Raw genomic sequence first — 17,464 nt, 5'->3', positions numbered from 1 at the left:
AAAGTGGTAGTGTGATTGTATTATGTCCCAAAGTTCACAGAAACCATGTGTAGAAACATCAAAAGCAAAAACAGGTCACAAGCTGGACGCTGAGCTGGTGAGGGGATGCAACTCTTCTGGTGTCTGGAGGGAGCGGGGGCTGCCCCGCATACCTGGTTCTTATCCCTTCCCACCCCTACAAAAGGTCCGTTCAAAAGAAGATCACAGATTTTTTTACAGTAAAGTAAGATTTTTATTTGTCCATAAAATATTTAATTGTGAATAATCATTTTTATATTAACGTTTTTTTATTACACACATTCCAATGTACGAGTCAATTTCAATAAATATCGTTGAATATAGCAGAAAATTTGCGTTTTTACTTTGTCCTTTCACTCAGATTTAAGGAACCCTTTCGAGACGGCGGAGTTTTCGTCTTAGCGTGACTGCTGTACTGAGCCCCAAGAGACTCTTCTTTCTCGTGGTACGGAGCATTTTTGGAGGGCATTCGTTAAGAAGGGTCTCGCTGAACCTTTTTCGACCCCTCCACGCTGGGACTTCGCATTATCTCGGACTCCGAGAGTAGTTGTGCCTCCTCCTTTCCGGGTTTACGACCATACCTGCGGCATTGGTTCGCGGTCAACTTATGTATTGCTTATATGTATTTAGCAAATGGATAATTGTTTCTTGCACGTAAATTATAGACATAGAATATAATTCTTCATTTTAATCTGAGCATTGTCAAATTTTAAACGAAGTTCTAAGGCCATTATTAACGCATTTAACGCAGCAACAATTTCCATGTTGATGTTTATACATAACTCGAGATATGAGAATATATTTGTCGTAGAATTTCGTTTAAAAATTGTAAACGCTGCTCAAAAGACAAATAATTCAATTCTTAGTGTATATTTCTTGAAAAATGAACAAATATTTATTTCGAAAATTGACTGTATAAACAATTGAATGACCTCTGTCCCTCACCGCTGAGAGGGGATATAAAAGACGAAGGGTCCGGGTACCTGCTCCCGGATTCCGAGGGTTAATCCTAAACCCCGCAGGGTTGCGTCCTGAGACAAAGACGTCATAAACCCACGATCGTCCTAAAAGGGCAGGGGCTAGAAAACGTATATATACGGCTTTCGATCTCCTGGCCGGGAAAATCTCACACGTATATATACGCCCGTCGTCTCCCGGGCTGGAAAGAACTGGGAGATAGTCTCAATGCTTGTCCCACAGGGGCCAGTAAAACGGTGGAGAAGTGGATTAAGGTCACTATCAATATGCATTATTGCAAATGTTTTCAGTGGGAATTCATGAATTCAAAGCTGTTTCATCTCCAAGTATTCCATGTCTGTTCTCAGTGCTGGCAGGATTGGAAGTCGGACACAAAGTGTAAGGGACAGAAGGTGAGGAGGCATGCTGGGGGTACAGGGGCAGGACCTCCATTGCCTCCCCTCTCAGACATTGAGGAGCGGCTGCTGCAAGTCATGGGGCAGACAGCATCTGTGGGCATGGAGGTCTTAAAAGACCCCATTCAGGTAAGCACAAGAAACATTTTGCCTGGTTTATGGCAGAAAATGTGCCATGTTCTATGCTGCAGTAATGTATAATACCTACTGTACTATGGCTTAACTTAACTGGCTGTAACACTTATCTCTCTCATGGTCAAATAGAAATGGCTGCCTGGCATAAAAAGCTGATGCTGTTATAAGGACATTGCAGTTGACTCTATTCAATGTAATTTTTCTATTCAGAAATTCCTTCTTTCAGGTCCAACTTGAATGTCCACATCAACCTGCCACATCCAGTATTCCTCAGGAAAACGAATTAACATTCGTGTTTCCTGAGGTTTGCACATCACCCAGCCCCACTCCTCCTGCCTCACCTCCTGTTCCTTCTACATCGCATGACCCCCCCAGTTCAACCCCCAAACCTGCAGGCGAAGCCTCTAAGGGAAGGGGGAAAAAAAGGAAGAGGGAAAGAAGTGGTGAGTTTTCTTGCTATGTGATGATAACTGCTTGTCAATTACTTAGTCTGAAATCGAGTGGCATCTTAAAATATAGTAACTGAAAGTATCTGGCTCATTGGATACAATATGCATAAAGTAAGGGATATTCAAATAATGCTGTGATTTGTCATAATCATATTAGTCTTCACTATTTTCATTTAGTTTGTTAAAAAAGTATATCTCCATAGGGTATTTGGGTTATCTTTGTCTCCATACCAGCCAGCACTGAAACATCTTTAATACAGATGGCATCATTGGAAACTACTCCCAAGGAGCAATATAATGTGTTTATGGTTGTTAAACACTTTTATCTTTGAATGGAATGAAATTAATACCTGACATTATTTGTAATGAAACTTCAATTAAGATCATTCATGTGTAATTTCCACAGTCAGAACAAACATTTTGATGCTCATGACTAAGTGAGTATATGCTTAGTGAAATGCAGGTAGTCATTTGATTGAAAATCTTAGAGCAATATTCACTTTTTGATGGGGAGCAATCACAAAGTTACTATTAGAAGGGCAGAGGCACTTTCTGCATAGTTTGCTAACATGAAAATTACCATTCAATGCAATTTTCCATTATTTTCTCTGTAAGGTATGGATATCTAAAATATTTTCAATGTAACATTTCATGCCATCTCAAAGTATTTATTTATTGGCTTTAATCTTCTATATAAATATTTGGTTCATAAGCATACATCAATTTCAATTTTTTGGGAAGACTAATGCATCATGAATAAATTTACTTCAGATGATAACTCCACTATGCTAGATGAGCGAATGGTCAGTGCAGTTGAAGAGATAAGTGCTGCCATGGTCCAAATGGCGGAGACCTTCCAGGCTGTTGGAAATGAGTAAGTTAAATTGAAAGAGGACAAAGGTATCCATATATCTCTCAAAATTTTGAGGGATTAGAGGCTAAGTTTAAATTTTTTTATTATTTCACATTAAAATTTTCCACTGGCTGATGCCCACATTGACAAAACATTAAATAAAGTGGGTAAAAAGGAAAAAGGTCAAATTTCACAATGTAAGAACAGACAAATTATATACATATATAATTGAAATAATTTTCAATGATAACTTTTCGAAATGCCTGTGTTAATTGGTAGAGAATTCTGTCCATTTCCTTGCCATAAACTCTTTGTGCACCTTAGTATATTCTTTGCTTGGGATATATAAAAAATATTTTTAAATATAAAAATATGCTGACCGTGTTTCTCCTTATAATGCATATGTCCAATCTCATATTCAGTCTACTTCCATCACCATCGTTGTATTTATATCTACACTACAACTTCTTCATATTATTCATTCCTTTACAATCATCATCACTGGTCAACAATCCTAGGATTGGTTTGACGCAGCTCTCCTCTCCTCCACTCCTATCAGCTAATCTTTTCACACCTACGTATTTCTTCTCTTTCACATCTCTCTTTACTTGCTCCATATATTTTGTTCGAGGTCTTCCTTTTCCATTCTTGCCTTCCACCTGTCCTTCGACGATTGTCTTCATCAGGCCATCATGTCTCAAGATGTGGCCTATAAGGTTGTTCCGTCTTCTTGTTAAGGTTTTCATGAGGCTTCTCTTCTCTCCTATCCTTTTTAGGACTTCCTCGTTACTAACTCGGTCGATCCATTTGATTTTCATCATTCGTCTGTAGCACCAAATTTCAAAGGCCTCTATCCTTGCTTTCTCCGCTGCTCCTTTACAATACCTCCTGATATTCATAAACATTAGAAAACAATCCTAAGATTGGTTTGATGCAACTCTCCCTCTCTCACTCCTATCCGCTTAACTTTTTATAGTGATGTATTTCTTCTCTTTTGCATCCTTTATAACCCTTTGTCCTATGTAATTCATTCGGGGCCGTCCCTTGCTCTTCTTTCACTTCACCTGTCCTTCTATGATTGTTTTCATCTGGTCATCCTTCCTGAAAATGTGGCCAACTAAGTTGCCCCATCTTCTGCTTAAGGTATTTAGGACGCTCTTTTCTCTCACTCTTCTTAGCTTCTTGTTATAGTATCCCAATTAAAACTGAGAACCTTTCAATGATTCCAGAATTATAGAATTTTTATTAGGCCTTAAGAGGATGGATGTTCATAAATTCAGGGTATGAAATCCAGTCCCTGGGTCACCTTGCATTTTGAAAAAGTTTCTTTTAGTGTGTATGAAGGCTTCATATGGGATTTGAATTTAGGAATTTCCCATCAGTGGTGTTCCAGCCACTGCCTTACCACACTCCATCATATAACCTTGTACTTAAAAATACATTAACTCATAGATGAACACATATTAATGAAATAATCAAACGAAACACCTCAAAACAATATATTAAAACATTTGCAACAGACAGGAACAAAAAAAATCAGGAAATTATTTTGGACTAAAAACTATTTAGGCTAGCAGCTAGACTAAAATGCAGTCAAACTCTCATTGATTGGCTAGCCGGTTAATGATGCGCTGCCTAACAGCCCTAGCTTGTTGGAGTAGGGCCATTTGTGGCATCTGCTCCAATGGAAGTCTTTCCGGAGGTAAATTTACCTCCTCTTCCACCTCTATGACCTCATGATTCAACCCTCCTCTGAGGCACATATTGTGCAGTACTACACAGGCGTTGACTATTCTCCCTGCCTTCAGTGGAGTGTAGTCCAGCACCCGATGCCTTAGTAGACAGCGGAATCTAGATTTCAATAGACCTATGCATCGCTCCACTCTATTCCTTGCTCTGATGTGCAGGTGAGTATACCGGGCTTCTGGGGACCCATCAGGCGCATTTAAAATGGGAGTGTGGAGCCATGGCTGGTGAGGATATCCAGAATCTCCTACAAAATCAAAATAACCTCTTTCATGTAAATACAATTACGTTAAATGCACAAATTGTGCAGTAATTACTGTGGAAAATATCATGGTACATGCCAAGAAGCCAGCAATGTTCACCAGTTCCCCATATCTGCCTTAGAAAATTCTTTATTGTGGATTCATTCCAGATGTAGGAATCATGGGTGCTTCCCCCAAACCGCCCAAAACAATTTAAAATAATCAGGTCACTATCACATACCTGCAAAAAGATATTCATGAAAAAATATATTACTTTTGCCTAACATTCGAATAATTACAGTCATCAAATGGATAGCTTTATTTTTAATTGGAGTGATTGGAAAAATACTATGTTACTAGATATCCACTTACTATCATAACATTGATTGAATGATATGATTTCCTATTTAAAAATAAATGTTCCTGTTCTTTTGGGGCTTTGATGGCTACATGTGTTCCATCAACATACCCTATCGTTCCAGGTATTTGTGTGGCAAGATAATTCCTGGGTGAAGAGAAAGTATATATGTATGTTATTATTAATACTCGATTTCTCTTTTATAGATTCATCGAGTTCCTTAGAAGACAATAACTTCGATACTTTAATTCTAATCATATGATTTCATGTAAACCAAATTGTTTTTTTCAATAAAGTAAATTTATATTTTAATTTATTAAATTGTTAAATGAATCAATAACTTTGTAATGTTAATGATAAATAAATCAAGAATTAAAAATATACTGATTCCATACTTGCGAATCACCCTGCTCCTTTCCTCTCTCTGCAATGGAAAGTGGATCCATTTTGTTAGGATATCATTGGTGTTAAGAGCTTCAGTTACTTCTTCGATGGCATTGGACACGCTGCTTTGGCAGAGTCCAAGATTGCTATCACTGCCGGTACTTTTTTGATAGCTCCCCTGACCATAAAAATGAAGTGCACAGAGGACCTAAGTAAGTAATTGGAATAAGTCATTAGCGTGTAAGTCACACACGGAGATCATTTTATTAGCCGTAATTTATTTTAACTTACTTTTAGCTCAATTGGTATGGCAGTGCTCCTCCGTGCTACTGCCATGTGTGGTCTCAACTCTGCCACAAGTCCACGCACCATATCCTTTGACAGGCGGTAGATCCCCTTGAAGACTACCTCGTCCACCGCAAAAGGGTCTGATGAATCTCTTAAACCACGCAACCTAGCGCGATTGATTGCAATATTTTGCTCTCTCTCTCTTTGCCGTCGCCTTCTTCTCAAAAAGTTAAGTCCCCATATCGTATCCATAGCTTTAGTTCAGAGTTTCATCATGCATCACAGATCAATCGATGGTAAGATTTTTATGTTCAAAGAAATAACATGAAGATTAAAATATCATAATTATTCTAAATGGCAATGACGACAAATCCGTTTCACCATTCGAATTGTAGCTCTTATTATGTTATATTAGCCTCAAATATGAAAGTTAGTGAAGCATCACTTCTGCCACAGCCAAAATTGCAATATTTCGGAAATAAATTAACGAATTCATCGAAAATTTTTAGTGACATTATGTTTTCGTGACAGTAATATTCCAACCTAACTTCATCAATGTGTGTTGATTGTCCATATTGGACTTTTATTGAGATGATTAATTGGCTATGGCATTATGGAAACGTTAGTAATGACGATGATTACTTACCGATGCAGCTTAAAAACTCCATATTTAATTAATCGTGAAGATGCCGGCCCAAACAACGTGAATGTATTAGTTGCATACCAACTTGCATGAAGTAAATTCGAACGATAACATAACTTGGGCATTTTAATTTGAAAACTTGACTATTTCATGACTTCAAAGAAAGCTTCAGAAATATTAGATATATTCAATTTCTTACTCATACCTCAACGTAACTATAATCAACATAACACGATACACGATATTATCATCTTGGCCAAAACACAACCGGGGATTGATTCAAATGTCTACAATTCGAAGCCTGTGAACGGATTTTGTTATTGTGCCATGTTTAAAAGTAATTAAATTAAATAGTAACATAATTTAAGCAACGTGGTTAACCTCAGAGGAAACAGAAATCACGATATACGAAAGATCGCCAAGCCTTGAACAAGAATCCGTATTCGGCACTGAGTATTCGAAGCCTCAAACCCCTTCGAATTCGCATGCCGAAGTTCGATACGAAGGTCGTGCCGAAGTTCGGAGTGAAAAGCTTACGTGGTCGCAACAATCGGGAACCGCTTCGAGTGTGACGTAACTTCGGCTCAGCTTGCCGAAGTCGAAGTCGAAAGTTCGGATTCGGCGTTTACGTGGTAACCCTGCTGGAAACGTCCACACGTATATATACGTGTACAGTAGGGAAAAGGTTAAGTCTGCTTTTTTATAACGTCACTCGGGTATAACGTTAAAAATCTTCTGTTCCCTTCGAGGACCTCATAACCAAGTTCCACTGTATATTGCCATGGTAATGTATATATGTGAATGTAAAAAATTTGAAACATGTTTATACAATTTTTTATAGGAGTCGTCATCAGGGCTTGACCATCGAAACGTCGGCAGAGATGGATAACTTCATCCGGTGGGAAACCCGAAGCAACTTCAACAATTTGCACACCTGTTTTATATTTACCTAACCGGCTAATGCACTTGACCGGAAATCTGGGGAATCCGGGTTCGAATCCTGATCGAGGCGAATGGTTTTTTTCTTAGTTAATTTTTCGCACCCTTCCTTGTATTTTTCTGACGAATTCTGAAGTTTTGGTTATTATAATTTATTATATATTGACATTTATGGATTTTATATTTTCATAAGACCACAAATTTATCCTAATAATAATGGAGACAAGTAGGGCGGCCAGACTTTATAGTACTATATCCGCGGATATAGTACTATAGGTGCGCAATATATACCCAACTAGCACAGATTTTGCCTTATCCCTAAATACGAGGATATTATACATATATGCCGTGACGAAACCTATCTGAAAGCAGAGATAAAGTATGAATAATACACGCCGTTTTTTGGGATAAATCGGAGATGCACTTCCGCATTTTTGGAGATATGCCTATCCTTACGCCGTATAATTGCCGCTAGGTGGCAGCTGTTCCGCGTACGATCGCTGCGCTGCCACGCGAGATTCATGAGAACTACGTGAAAGTAATGTAATAACCGTAATAACATAAATTGGCTTTCGATGAGGAAAGATTCAATGCATTACTTTTCATCATTGTATTTTAGCATCAAATATGCCAGAGACATCTCACGAGGCATATATGACCACTCTGTCTATGAGGTCTGTATGCCTATGAGATCATATCTCGTGAGATTCCTCTGAGATATTTGATGCTACATGGGATACTGCAATACAATACTGTATAATAACATACACGATGAAATATAATGCACTGAATCATTCACCATCGAAAGCCAATACCGCATTAGTCTCCACAATGAGGTTTTTTTTCACTATGTTACACATTCGCGCAAGTTTAGGAACATACCAAAAAATCCGTTAGAAGAAGGTGGAAAATAAACAAAATTATTGCTCTAAAAACGATATATTTAAAGAATGATTCGTCTTGAAACGATATACAATACACTAGAACACGGAGCAGTCCTTATACCTTCATCGGTAAACCATAAATCTTACTGTTCAATTCCTTACATCACATTATAGAGGAGACAGGTGAATTACCTTACGTATGGTTTCTAAAAGCACAAATTCGAAATCCATTACCGTTATACCCAAGAATTTGGCAATTACGATCACTAATACCTCGCATTTGTTAACAAATCACAGCACTGTCGATGATTCCTTCATTAATATCCACGACAATACGGGATGTTTTGATGTGTCGCCACAACTGTACGTACCGTCGTAGCCTACATCGAACTCAGGCACACAAAAACGATGCTTAGGTCGCATTATCACTTTAACTATTATTGTATACACAAAATAATCAACGATTTTTACTCACAAACACCACTATACACAACACCAAAAATGTAAACACGAAGCCACTATAATGGCTTTAACGGTAATGGAGGACTTCAGCGCTGCTATGCGGCCAATTTTGGCAATATGGTACCATGACATCCCCTCCCCAAACGCTTGAAATCGTGGAAAAAAGGGATATTACACATGGAGGATAAGCTTATCCCCACAATATCTGATTTCTCCAAGGATAAGTTCAAATCTGTGCTGGCTGGGTACAGACATATTTGGCGGTTAGCTATACAACAAGGCCACAGTCCAAAGTTAGTTTTGACTGTGATATGGCCGTGGAATGAGACCTCTAGAGTCGTTCCTGAGAGTCTCAGATGCATTTTTAATGTGTCATGAGACTCCTCAGACTCAAATTTCGAAGACCATTTTTAGGACATAATGACATTTAGGGGAAGTCTCAGAGATATCTCCGAAGGCCTCAAGAATATCTTTGAGGCAGCAAATCAGATAATGGACTTGGTACTTGAGGCAATCAAAGTTTTAATAGTAATTCATTGACGATTTCCTAAATATGTCATTTCTCTTTCGCGGGAATTTTAAAATTTTGACCATCGCTCTATGATAAACGATTTTTTGTTATTTTGGTAAAATTTCGTCGATTTTTTTACTGCCATCATCACAAATAAGCATCGTTTTTTATTGTTAATTTTATAAATTTTTCGTGAATGACCAAATAAAATTTTCACTTCCTTCGCATTTTTTTTAAGGAGTTGCTCTTCAAAATGACATGGATATTTTATTCCCTCTTTAATTATTTCAAGTTTTTCACAATTTAATGTTTTTTTAGGATTTTTATTCAATCGAATTTAAAAAATTTAATTTTTAAATTTGTTTGTCTAACCCGACCCCTATGAAAAAATTGTATAAACCTGTTTCAAAATTTTATACAATTTATACAATTGCCATGGTAATAGGGTTGTTCAAGCCTATCAAAACGGTCTAAAAAAACGAATGTATATCACTTCTGATGTAATTTCATTTTGATTGGGATGAATGACAGATGCGTTGAAAAAGTAATGATGGATTTATTAGCAATCAAAATTCGAACAATTTTAAACGCCGCCAAAAACGGTCGGCCATCTTGAAATAGAGGTGATGACGACACAAGCCTGTACGGCTGGCCTGTACCCTCGATCGCTCGATGCCAAGCTGAGTACTCTGCATGCCGACTGGACATTTGCCAAGGTTATTCCTTATTTTGAAATGGCCTATGTTGTGCATGAAGCTTCCGGATGGATCAAGGCGACATGAAATCCATTCTTCAAGTTAGGTAGGCAATGTATGTAGCGTTGACAGGAATTGAAAGTTTTGTATTGCTGCATTTGCTAGGAAACTACGTGCAGTGAACTTTCATTGTGCTTCTAGTGCAAGTGAACACAATTTGTGCCCTTAATGTACCCCTAAGTGAATGATTGCATATAGACGATGAAGTAAAGAGTGAAGTGAGTTGTGAATGTAACTGCTTCGACGAAATTATTTATTTCTTCAATGCTAGTTCAATCAACCCTATACATTTCGATCTAAGGTATCTAACTATTGCCTAGGGGATATTTTTCATATTTGAGCTAGTTGTGCTTTAGGGATACATCAAACGCATATTAATTTTCAATCGTTTGTTCGCTTCTAAGTTCCGTTTGATTTTATTACCTATTCATTTTGAGCATTCACGAGTGTTTACATTTCACGAATTTCGTTGCGCTGTTGTTTGTTTTTGTTTTGGTCATATTTTGGTTACGGTAAGAGTACGGGTAAGAGTAATAGTGAAATTCGAAGTTTTTTGATGTTACAATAACCGGTTTAGCTATTTGTTTCAGCCTATTCATTTCATTGTCCTCGAAATGTCAATGTGAAATAACGTAAACTGATTCTAAGTCGTTAGTGATGAGTGAGAAGTGAGGTGTGGAGAATCTTTCGAACTTCAAGGAGTGCAAATTCTTTTAGCGTGTGCATAGTGATTGGAAAACCGATTATCATGTTTTATTAGTGTTTTATATTTATTGTGAGTCAAGTTTTTCATTGAATCAGTTGATTCGGAATATATTCGAATATTTCGTATCAAAAAGACAACTCGTGAAATGTGTACGTTGTAGTGCTATTTATGATATGATGAGCAATAAATATGTACAAGTAAGGGTAATTTTGCTTATTATTACTCTTATTAAAGGATAAATTTGGATTTTCTTTAAACACTGATCTGGCGGCAGACGCTGGAGATCTTGAAAAAAAGTGGAATAACCCTGCTGAGCCACTTAAACAACACTGCAGTAGGGCATCTACAGGCTTGTGACGTCACACATCAATTCAAGATGGAAGTAGGGGTTTTTGGCGTAACGTAAAATTTGTCACTGTTTAAAGCCTTCTCTAAACATGTACAATTAAGAAAATAGCATAATATTATTGTCATTGCTCCTTCTGAAGCACGATCTTTCGATTTCCTAAATAAAAAAAATATGGTGAACAACCCTATTGTATAAATTGTATAAAATTTTGAAACAGGTTTATACAATTTTTTCATAGGGGGAGGAATTAGTATAATATGAGCTGGCGATAAATAAAAATAATTCCAAAAACATAGGAATGTGTTTTTGAGACTTACAGTAATCATACTTACGAATAAATATAATTTTTCTAACAATATGTGCTTTTAATATGTTTTACTTTTGTTATTTTTAGTTAAAAGCCGTAACATCCCTTAGCGAAAAAACTGTTGAAATTTCATCAGTTAATTGGGACAACTGTTGAATCCAACAGTAACTGCTGAATCCAACAGTAACTTCTGAATTCATCAATAATTTTTGGATTTATTAGTTACTGTCAGAGTTTACAGTTATGGATAGTTTTAACAGTTACTGTTAGTTTTTAAAGTTACTTTTAGTTTTAACAGTGGTCTCAATTTACTGTTGAATTCAATAGTTACTGTTGAATTAAACAGTTACTGTTGGATTCAACAGTTGTCCCAGTTAACTGTTGAAATTTCAACAGTTTTTTCGCTAAGGGATATCTTCTTCCATGGTAATATATTTTGATTGCAACGAAATTGCTTTCAGGAAAAATGTGTTTTCTTCGCTTCATATGCATAAATAACACATTTTCTGTTTTATGTCATTTTGAAATGTAATAAGGTATGCGCTTATTTTTAATTATAATCCCAGATAGCAATGTAAGCTGGAATCAAGCTTGATTCAAGCTTGACTGATCAAGGCTGCAAGCTTGCAGCAACCTGGAAAAAACAAGCCTGTTAGCTTGATTCAAGCTTGAATCAAGCTAACTAGTCTCCACCAGTCAAGGTTGTTGCAAGCTTGAAAAAACAAGCCTGAATCAAGGGTATGACACCTTCCCACATAGCAATGCAAGCTGGTAATAAAAGGTGGTATAACACTGTGTGCTCTTGCTAGCCACAGGTGAGTGAGTTAGTGTTATATATGAGTGGTGAGTTGTAAGTGAGTTTTGTGAGTGACTGAGCTTTCTGACCAGAAAATATTTCAACCTTGACACGACAAGGGAAAATCAAGTTTGGCAGCTTGACATACGCTGGACTCAGGCTTGAAACATTCAACCTTGACATGACAAGGGAAAATCAAGTTTGGCAACTCGACATAGGCTGGAAAGAGGCTTGAAAAATTCAACCTTGACATGGCAAGGAAAAATCAAGCTTGACATAAGCTAACATGCTATATGGGAATGTTACCAATAAAATATGTATAGCGTATTCAAAAGGGCCGCGCGGCAATTAATTAGAAATTTGGGATGACCTCCTCTGGGCTAACTTTACGGGTTCACAGTGGCACAAGAAAAGCGTGAAAAATTCTGGTCCATCCGATACTCGAGGGCAAGTTATTTATTATTATGCTATTTACTATTTATGTCATAGCATTTGTGATGCTGAACTAGGTTCTCATTAATACCTGAAGTGCTTTCCGATGAAATTAATCTACACCTCCCTTTATTTTCTTTCAAGGGTTCACTTTGTGATCATTTCATTTCGCGGTGATTTTCCCGCAATAACACCCAGAAAAGCCGTGTTTGCAGTGCCTCTAATATTCTCGGGGTGAGACGAAATGCAAATGTTTTATTTTTCTTTGCTCTGCATGTGGAACTGTTTTACTTGCACTCGTTCATTACGCTGCTTATTTGCTTTGAAACTGAATGCGTCATCGCACTTGCGTGTTACCTCTTTTGTTTGGGGCACTTGTAGTATGAGATTACTATGACATATTGAACTATGAATACATATCGACACTTTTTGACATTTTTTATCGGATGTGGGATATCTTAAATAGGAATTCCAAACGTTCCAGCTGTGACAAGCTGACGGAAATTTTTCTCACTACCCGAAATTTCAGTTGCAGCTTGTTGGCGGATTAATAGCGTCAATACATTTGTATCCGCTTTACGTACACATAAATTGCTATTGATGACATTAAAATGATTAAATGATAACATTAACTAAAGCCTTATAAGCAAAATTAAGCAATCATTGGAAATCTTAATTTCTCTAATACCATCTTACGTCAAGTATTGGAAATGAGCAATACAATGATCAAATTGATGTTTCTCGATAACCTCTTGAATGAAAGGTATGAATATAATTGATAAGCGTTGCAGGTCTTTCTCAAACAACAGTAAGTACCTGGCAGTTAGTACAAACCATTTAAATGGAAAGTAGCAAATACCCAGCACTGCAATCCCTCGGCGACTTTTTCAAAGTTATAGCTGGTTATAGCCAAATAACTAATTTATAGTGACGAAAATGAGGAAATATGGAAGGATTAGAGAAGTTTTATTACCATCGTGTTTCCTTTTAAGATCGCAAATTGATTTACGGGAGAATAGAACCCTGTCGATTTCTGTAACAATAAAGTCTGTTCATTGTCTGTCAGTTGGCTGTTCGTTCCCTGTTCCCTGACCAAGAGAGAACAGGCAGGCGACTGTTCGTAGAATGTAAATTGGAACGCCTTGTCTGTTCCTTGTCTGTGAGAAAAGGGTTACTTGTCTGTTCCCTCCCTGTTAAGAAAGCGGCATTCTCTGTTCCTTACCTGTTGGACCACAGACAATGAACAGGCAGGGGACTGTGCGCTGTCAGTTCATTGCCTGTTTTCTTAGGTTGTTTGTTCCCTGTTCCTTGACCAAGAGAGAACAGGCAGGCGACTGTTCGTAGAATGTACATTGGAACGCCTTGTCTGTTCATTGTCTGTGACAATGTGGGAAGATGGTTATTTGTCTGTTCTCTCCCTATGCGCATACTTTGTTCCTTAACTGTTCGCTGTTGCTAAGTTGGACATAATAGACAAGAGATAATTTATCTTAAAATAGAATTAAAAGTTGAAATTCATTTGAATGATTGTAAGAAAAACTTTTATTGTGCTTTCCCACATATTCCATTAGTTATAAAAATCTTGAATAGTTGCAGAAAAGCAAGCTTTGTCATCATTAACAGAACAACCACTACATCAACAAATATTTCACATGCCTTCATCAAAGAAATATGTACTTCCTTAAATTAATACAACTCGGATTCTGCACTATGTCAATATAATACGTGTGATTTTAAAAGAGAAACACGCCTTTAAAGAATATTTATGAACACGATGATTTTACTTCTCACAAACAAACCTACAAGAAAGACAGTCCTCTGACAATGTTTGTTGGTTCTTATTGGCGACGTAACGCACATACGCATAATACAAATACAATACAAATCTCAGTACTTGCTCAAAAACTTAAGAGACACAATAAATTATTAAATAAACACACTCAAGAACAAATATCACTTCACGACTTTCACTATCACTGAATGGATGCACGAATTACTTAATTCGTCACTGCGGGCATTTAGCACAGGTTAAATAATAATCAAATAAATAACTGTTTTCTCCGCAACCAACAACTTCACCACAACACAGTTGACCATGTGCTCGTAAACTGTCCGGATAACGGTATCGGTTATTGGCGTCATTGTTTGCGTTTGCTATCTTCTATAGGTAGGTAGCAGCACCACGCTATCTTTACGTCCTTGTTGAGAACCTGAACTGTTCACGGTTTTCTGTTCGTACCCTGTACCGTGAAACGGACTATGAACTGGCCCTTGCCTGTTGACTGTCCGTTCACTGTTGTCTGTTCGTTCACTGTTGTCTGTTCGTTCCCAGTCCGCTGAAACCACAGAGTACATACTCTTTGGCTGAAACATACGGCCCCTGCCTGTAATTGGCGAAGTAAAGTATTTAACGTGCGTAAGCCGAGCAGATAGCTAATATAATTTGCGTGCTCACTTCAATAACCGTCATCCGTGGTTGATGGTAATCGTGATAATGAATTCAACCGTATATAATTACTGTTTAAGTAGATGATATTTTCTTTGGATTCAATCAAACTTCCTTGTACTCAATTAAATTTGGATTAATCCAAATTGTTGTCCAAATTCCAAAACTTAAAACAATTGTTCGTACGTTGTTCATAATCTGTTCTCAAAATCTCCAAAAGATTCCAAACTGACAGCGAACAGGCATCATTTTTACGTAAATCGATAGGGTGTTTAGTGTTTGTTCACTGTTGTCTGTTCATTCCCTGTTCGGTGAAACATACTACCAACCGGCCCCTGCCTGTTAAAAGCTTGTTCACTATTGTTACCGAAATGCTTGTTGCCTGCCTGTTAAGGAACAAGCTGCAAACAGAGTGCAAACTGTTGGTAGGCTGTTCGTAAGTTGTTCCTACTTGCGAGTGACCCGAGATTGTTCGTTGGCTGTTTATACTCTGTTCACTAATCTCCAACAGGCTATCAACAGACTTCAAACGGACAGCGAACAGGCATTGTTGTTTCAGAAATCGACAGGGAACTGCTCAGGTGTCATTCCTGAAAGTGAATGTGATAACTGATAAGTGAAACCGAATGCAACCGATAATATGCATTCCTTTACAACTCGCAAGGAAAAAATAATTCAATGGATTAGGAATAATTGGGAGTCTGCTGTATTTAATAGTTGATTCCTTTTAAAATTGGTTTTCTTGAATGACTACAGTTTTGCACTAAACTTGGTGGGATTCTGTATTCTGAGGAGTTATGTTATTATAAAATGTTTTATTCTTTTTTCACCATTAGAAATACTCAAACAGATATGAGGGTGGTTTTATTCTCATCCTCCAATGGGTCATGATCAAAAGACGAAGTGATGGATGAAAAATTTTTCCTTTGCTTAATATTGAGCACACTTATAGTTTCCCTTCGACATAATCGCCTCTACTAAGGCATTGGTCGTGCCTTTGTACATGCTTTACTATGCCTCATTCGAGGTAGGATCATTCTTAGGATGTAGTCGCCAATGACTTCCAATGAATTATGCCTTTGTGCTGAAGGTCATTGCGTGTTTGAAAATGCTTCTATCCAAGGCACTCCATCATTTCAGCGTAAAGATGGTAGTCACACGGCACCTTGTCAACATAGCACGACGGGTGTACTAAAATATCCCATTGAAATTGCTCAAGAAGCAGTTGGGCTGCTTCAGCACTTAGGTGACGATCGTTGTCATGGATCACATCACTTGCAGAAGTCAGCATGCCTCTTTTTTTGTTTTAAATGGGAATGGACGTAATGTTTCACACTACGTATTTCACACTCTAGCCACAGTGCATTAAAATTTTCTCTTTTATGGGGAAGTACACTAGTGTTTCAAATGCACCAAACACATTTTAAAAATTAGAGTTCAGGATAACAAAATGTCGTAAAACCACAGTTTAAATCCTTTTAGTGTGTACTTGATTCGAGATAACCGTCTGTAGTATGGAAAAATGCAAAGGCCACTAAAACGGGTGTCAATGTTGACTATATTGGCCGTGACGTCACAAGGCAGTATCAGAAGGCAGCTTCTACACCATTTAGTTCTACCACTATTCTTGCATGGAAAAATTACTGAATTTGAGGGTATACGTTTTTTGCTGTCGTAAAATATCTTCCCTGCTGCTTCTCTTTTGAGTACATGACTTCATCATTACGTAATATATTAATATTCATTTACGTGTCAACTTCAAGTTTGGAAAGAATAGTGCAAATAACACATTGAATATTTAATAAATAGATTATGGTATTTATTTTTCTCTTGGTATATTTTGGTATATTTATCATGCCAAAACATTTTTTCGTAAGAACTGAGTCAAACTAATACACCTATTTCAGAGGTTTGCTGCAAGACTTATTCGTTGCGTATGTATTCACTCTGTCCGGAGCGTTTGCCCTTCGCCAATAGAATCATAGGATGTTAGCCTTATTTCCGTGCTGGCTGGTTGTTAAAGTGGTTTGCTGTCCAGGATGGGTTCATGAAAAGTTAATCTTGGTTGGGAGAAGGAAAATTCCAACGATTTACCAAATTTTGAACTATTTACAGTCGCTGAATTTTTGAAAAAGGAGGATAGATTGAACGCTCCTGAAATGTTAAGCCTAAGTAGTGAGTGGTTTTGTTTTTAACATCTTATGTAATTTCATTGGTATTGCTGAAATATTAAGTTATTTTTGACTTATTATTAATATTAACCCACTCTTATGCATGTTTATTGCAATGTCAGGGAATCTTACGGTGGCAATGCGATTGGTTTCGCACAAATCCGAAGTTACATTTTCAATAACACTTTCCTCGAGGATTATTGCCGTTTTTCTGTGA

At 37.4% G+C, this 17,464-nt stretch overlaps 1 protein-coding gene across 1 annotated transcript; it reads left to right on the top strand.

Moving 5' to 3' along the window:
• The first annotated feature begins 1,183 nt into the window (after positions 1 to 1,183).
• LOC124172935 lies at positions 1,184 to 5,511 on the top strand. Its single transcript, XM_046552457.1, has 5 exons — positions 1,184 to 1,250; positions 1,344 to 1,520; positions 1,753 to 1,969; positions 2,747 to 2,849; positions 5,381 to 5,511. The coding sequence occupies exons 2-5, from the start codon at positions 1,470 to 1,472 to the stop codon at positions 5,406 to 5,408; spliced, it is 399 nt and encodes a 132-aa protein (XP_046408413.1). The 5' UTR covers positions 1,184 to 1,250; positions 1,344 to 1,469; the 3' UTR covers positions 5,409 to 5,511.
• The last annotated feature ends 11,953 nt before the right edge of the window (positions 5,512 to 17,464 follow it).

The sequence above is a fragment of the Ischnura elegans genome, assembly GCF_921293095.1.
Source record: "Ischnura elegans chromosome 13 unlocalized genomic scaffold, ioIscEleg1.1 SUPER_13_unloc_3, whole genome shotgun sequence".
Lineage (NCBI taxonomy): Eukaryota > Metazoa > Arthropoda > Insecta > Odonata > Coenagrionidae > Ischnura > Ischnura elegans.
This window is presented reverse-complemented; position numbering and strand designations above follow the sequence as displayed.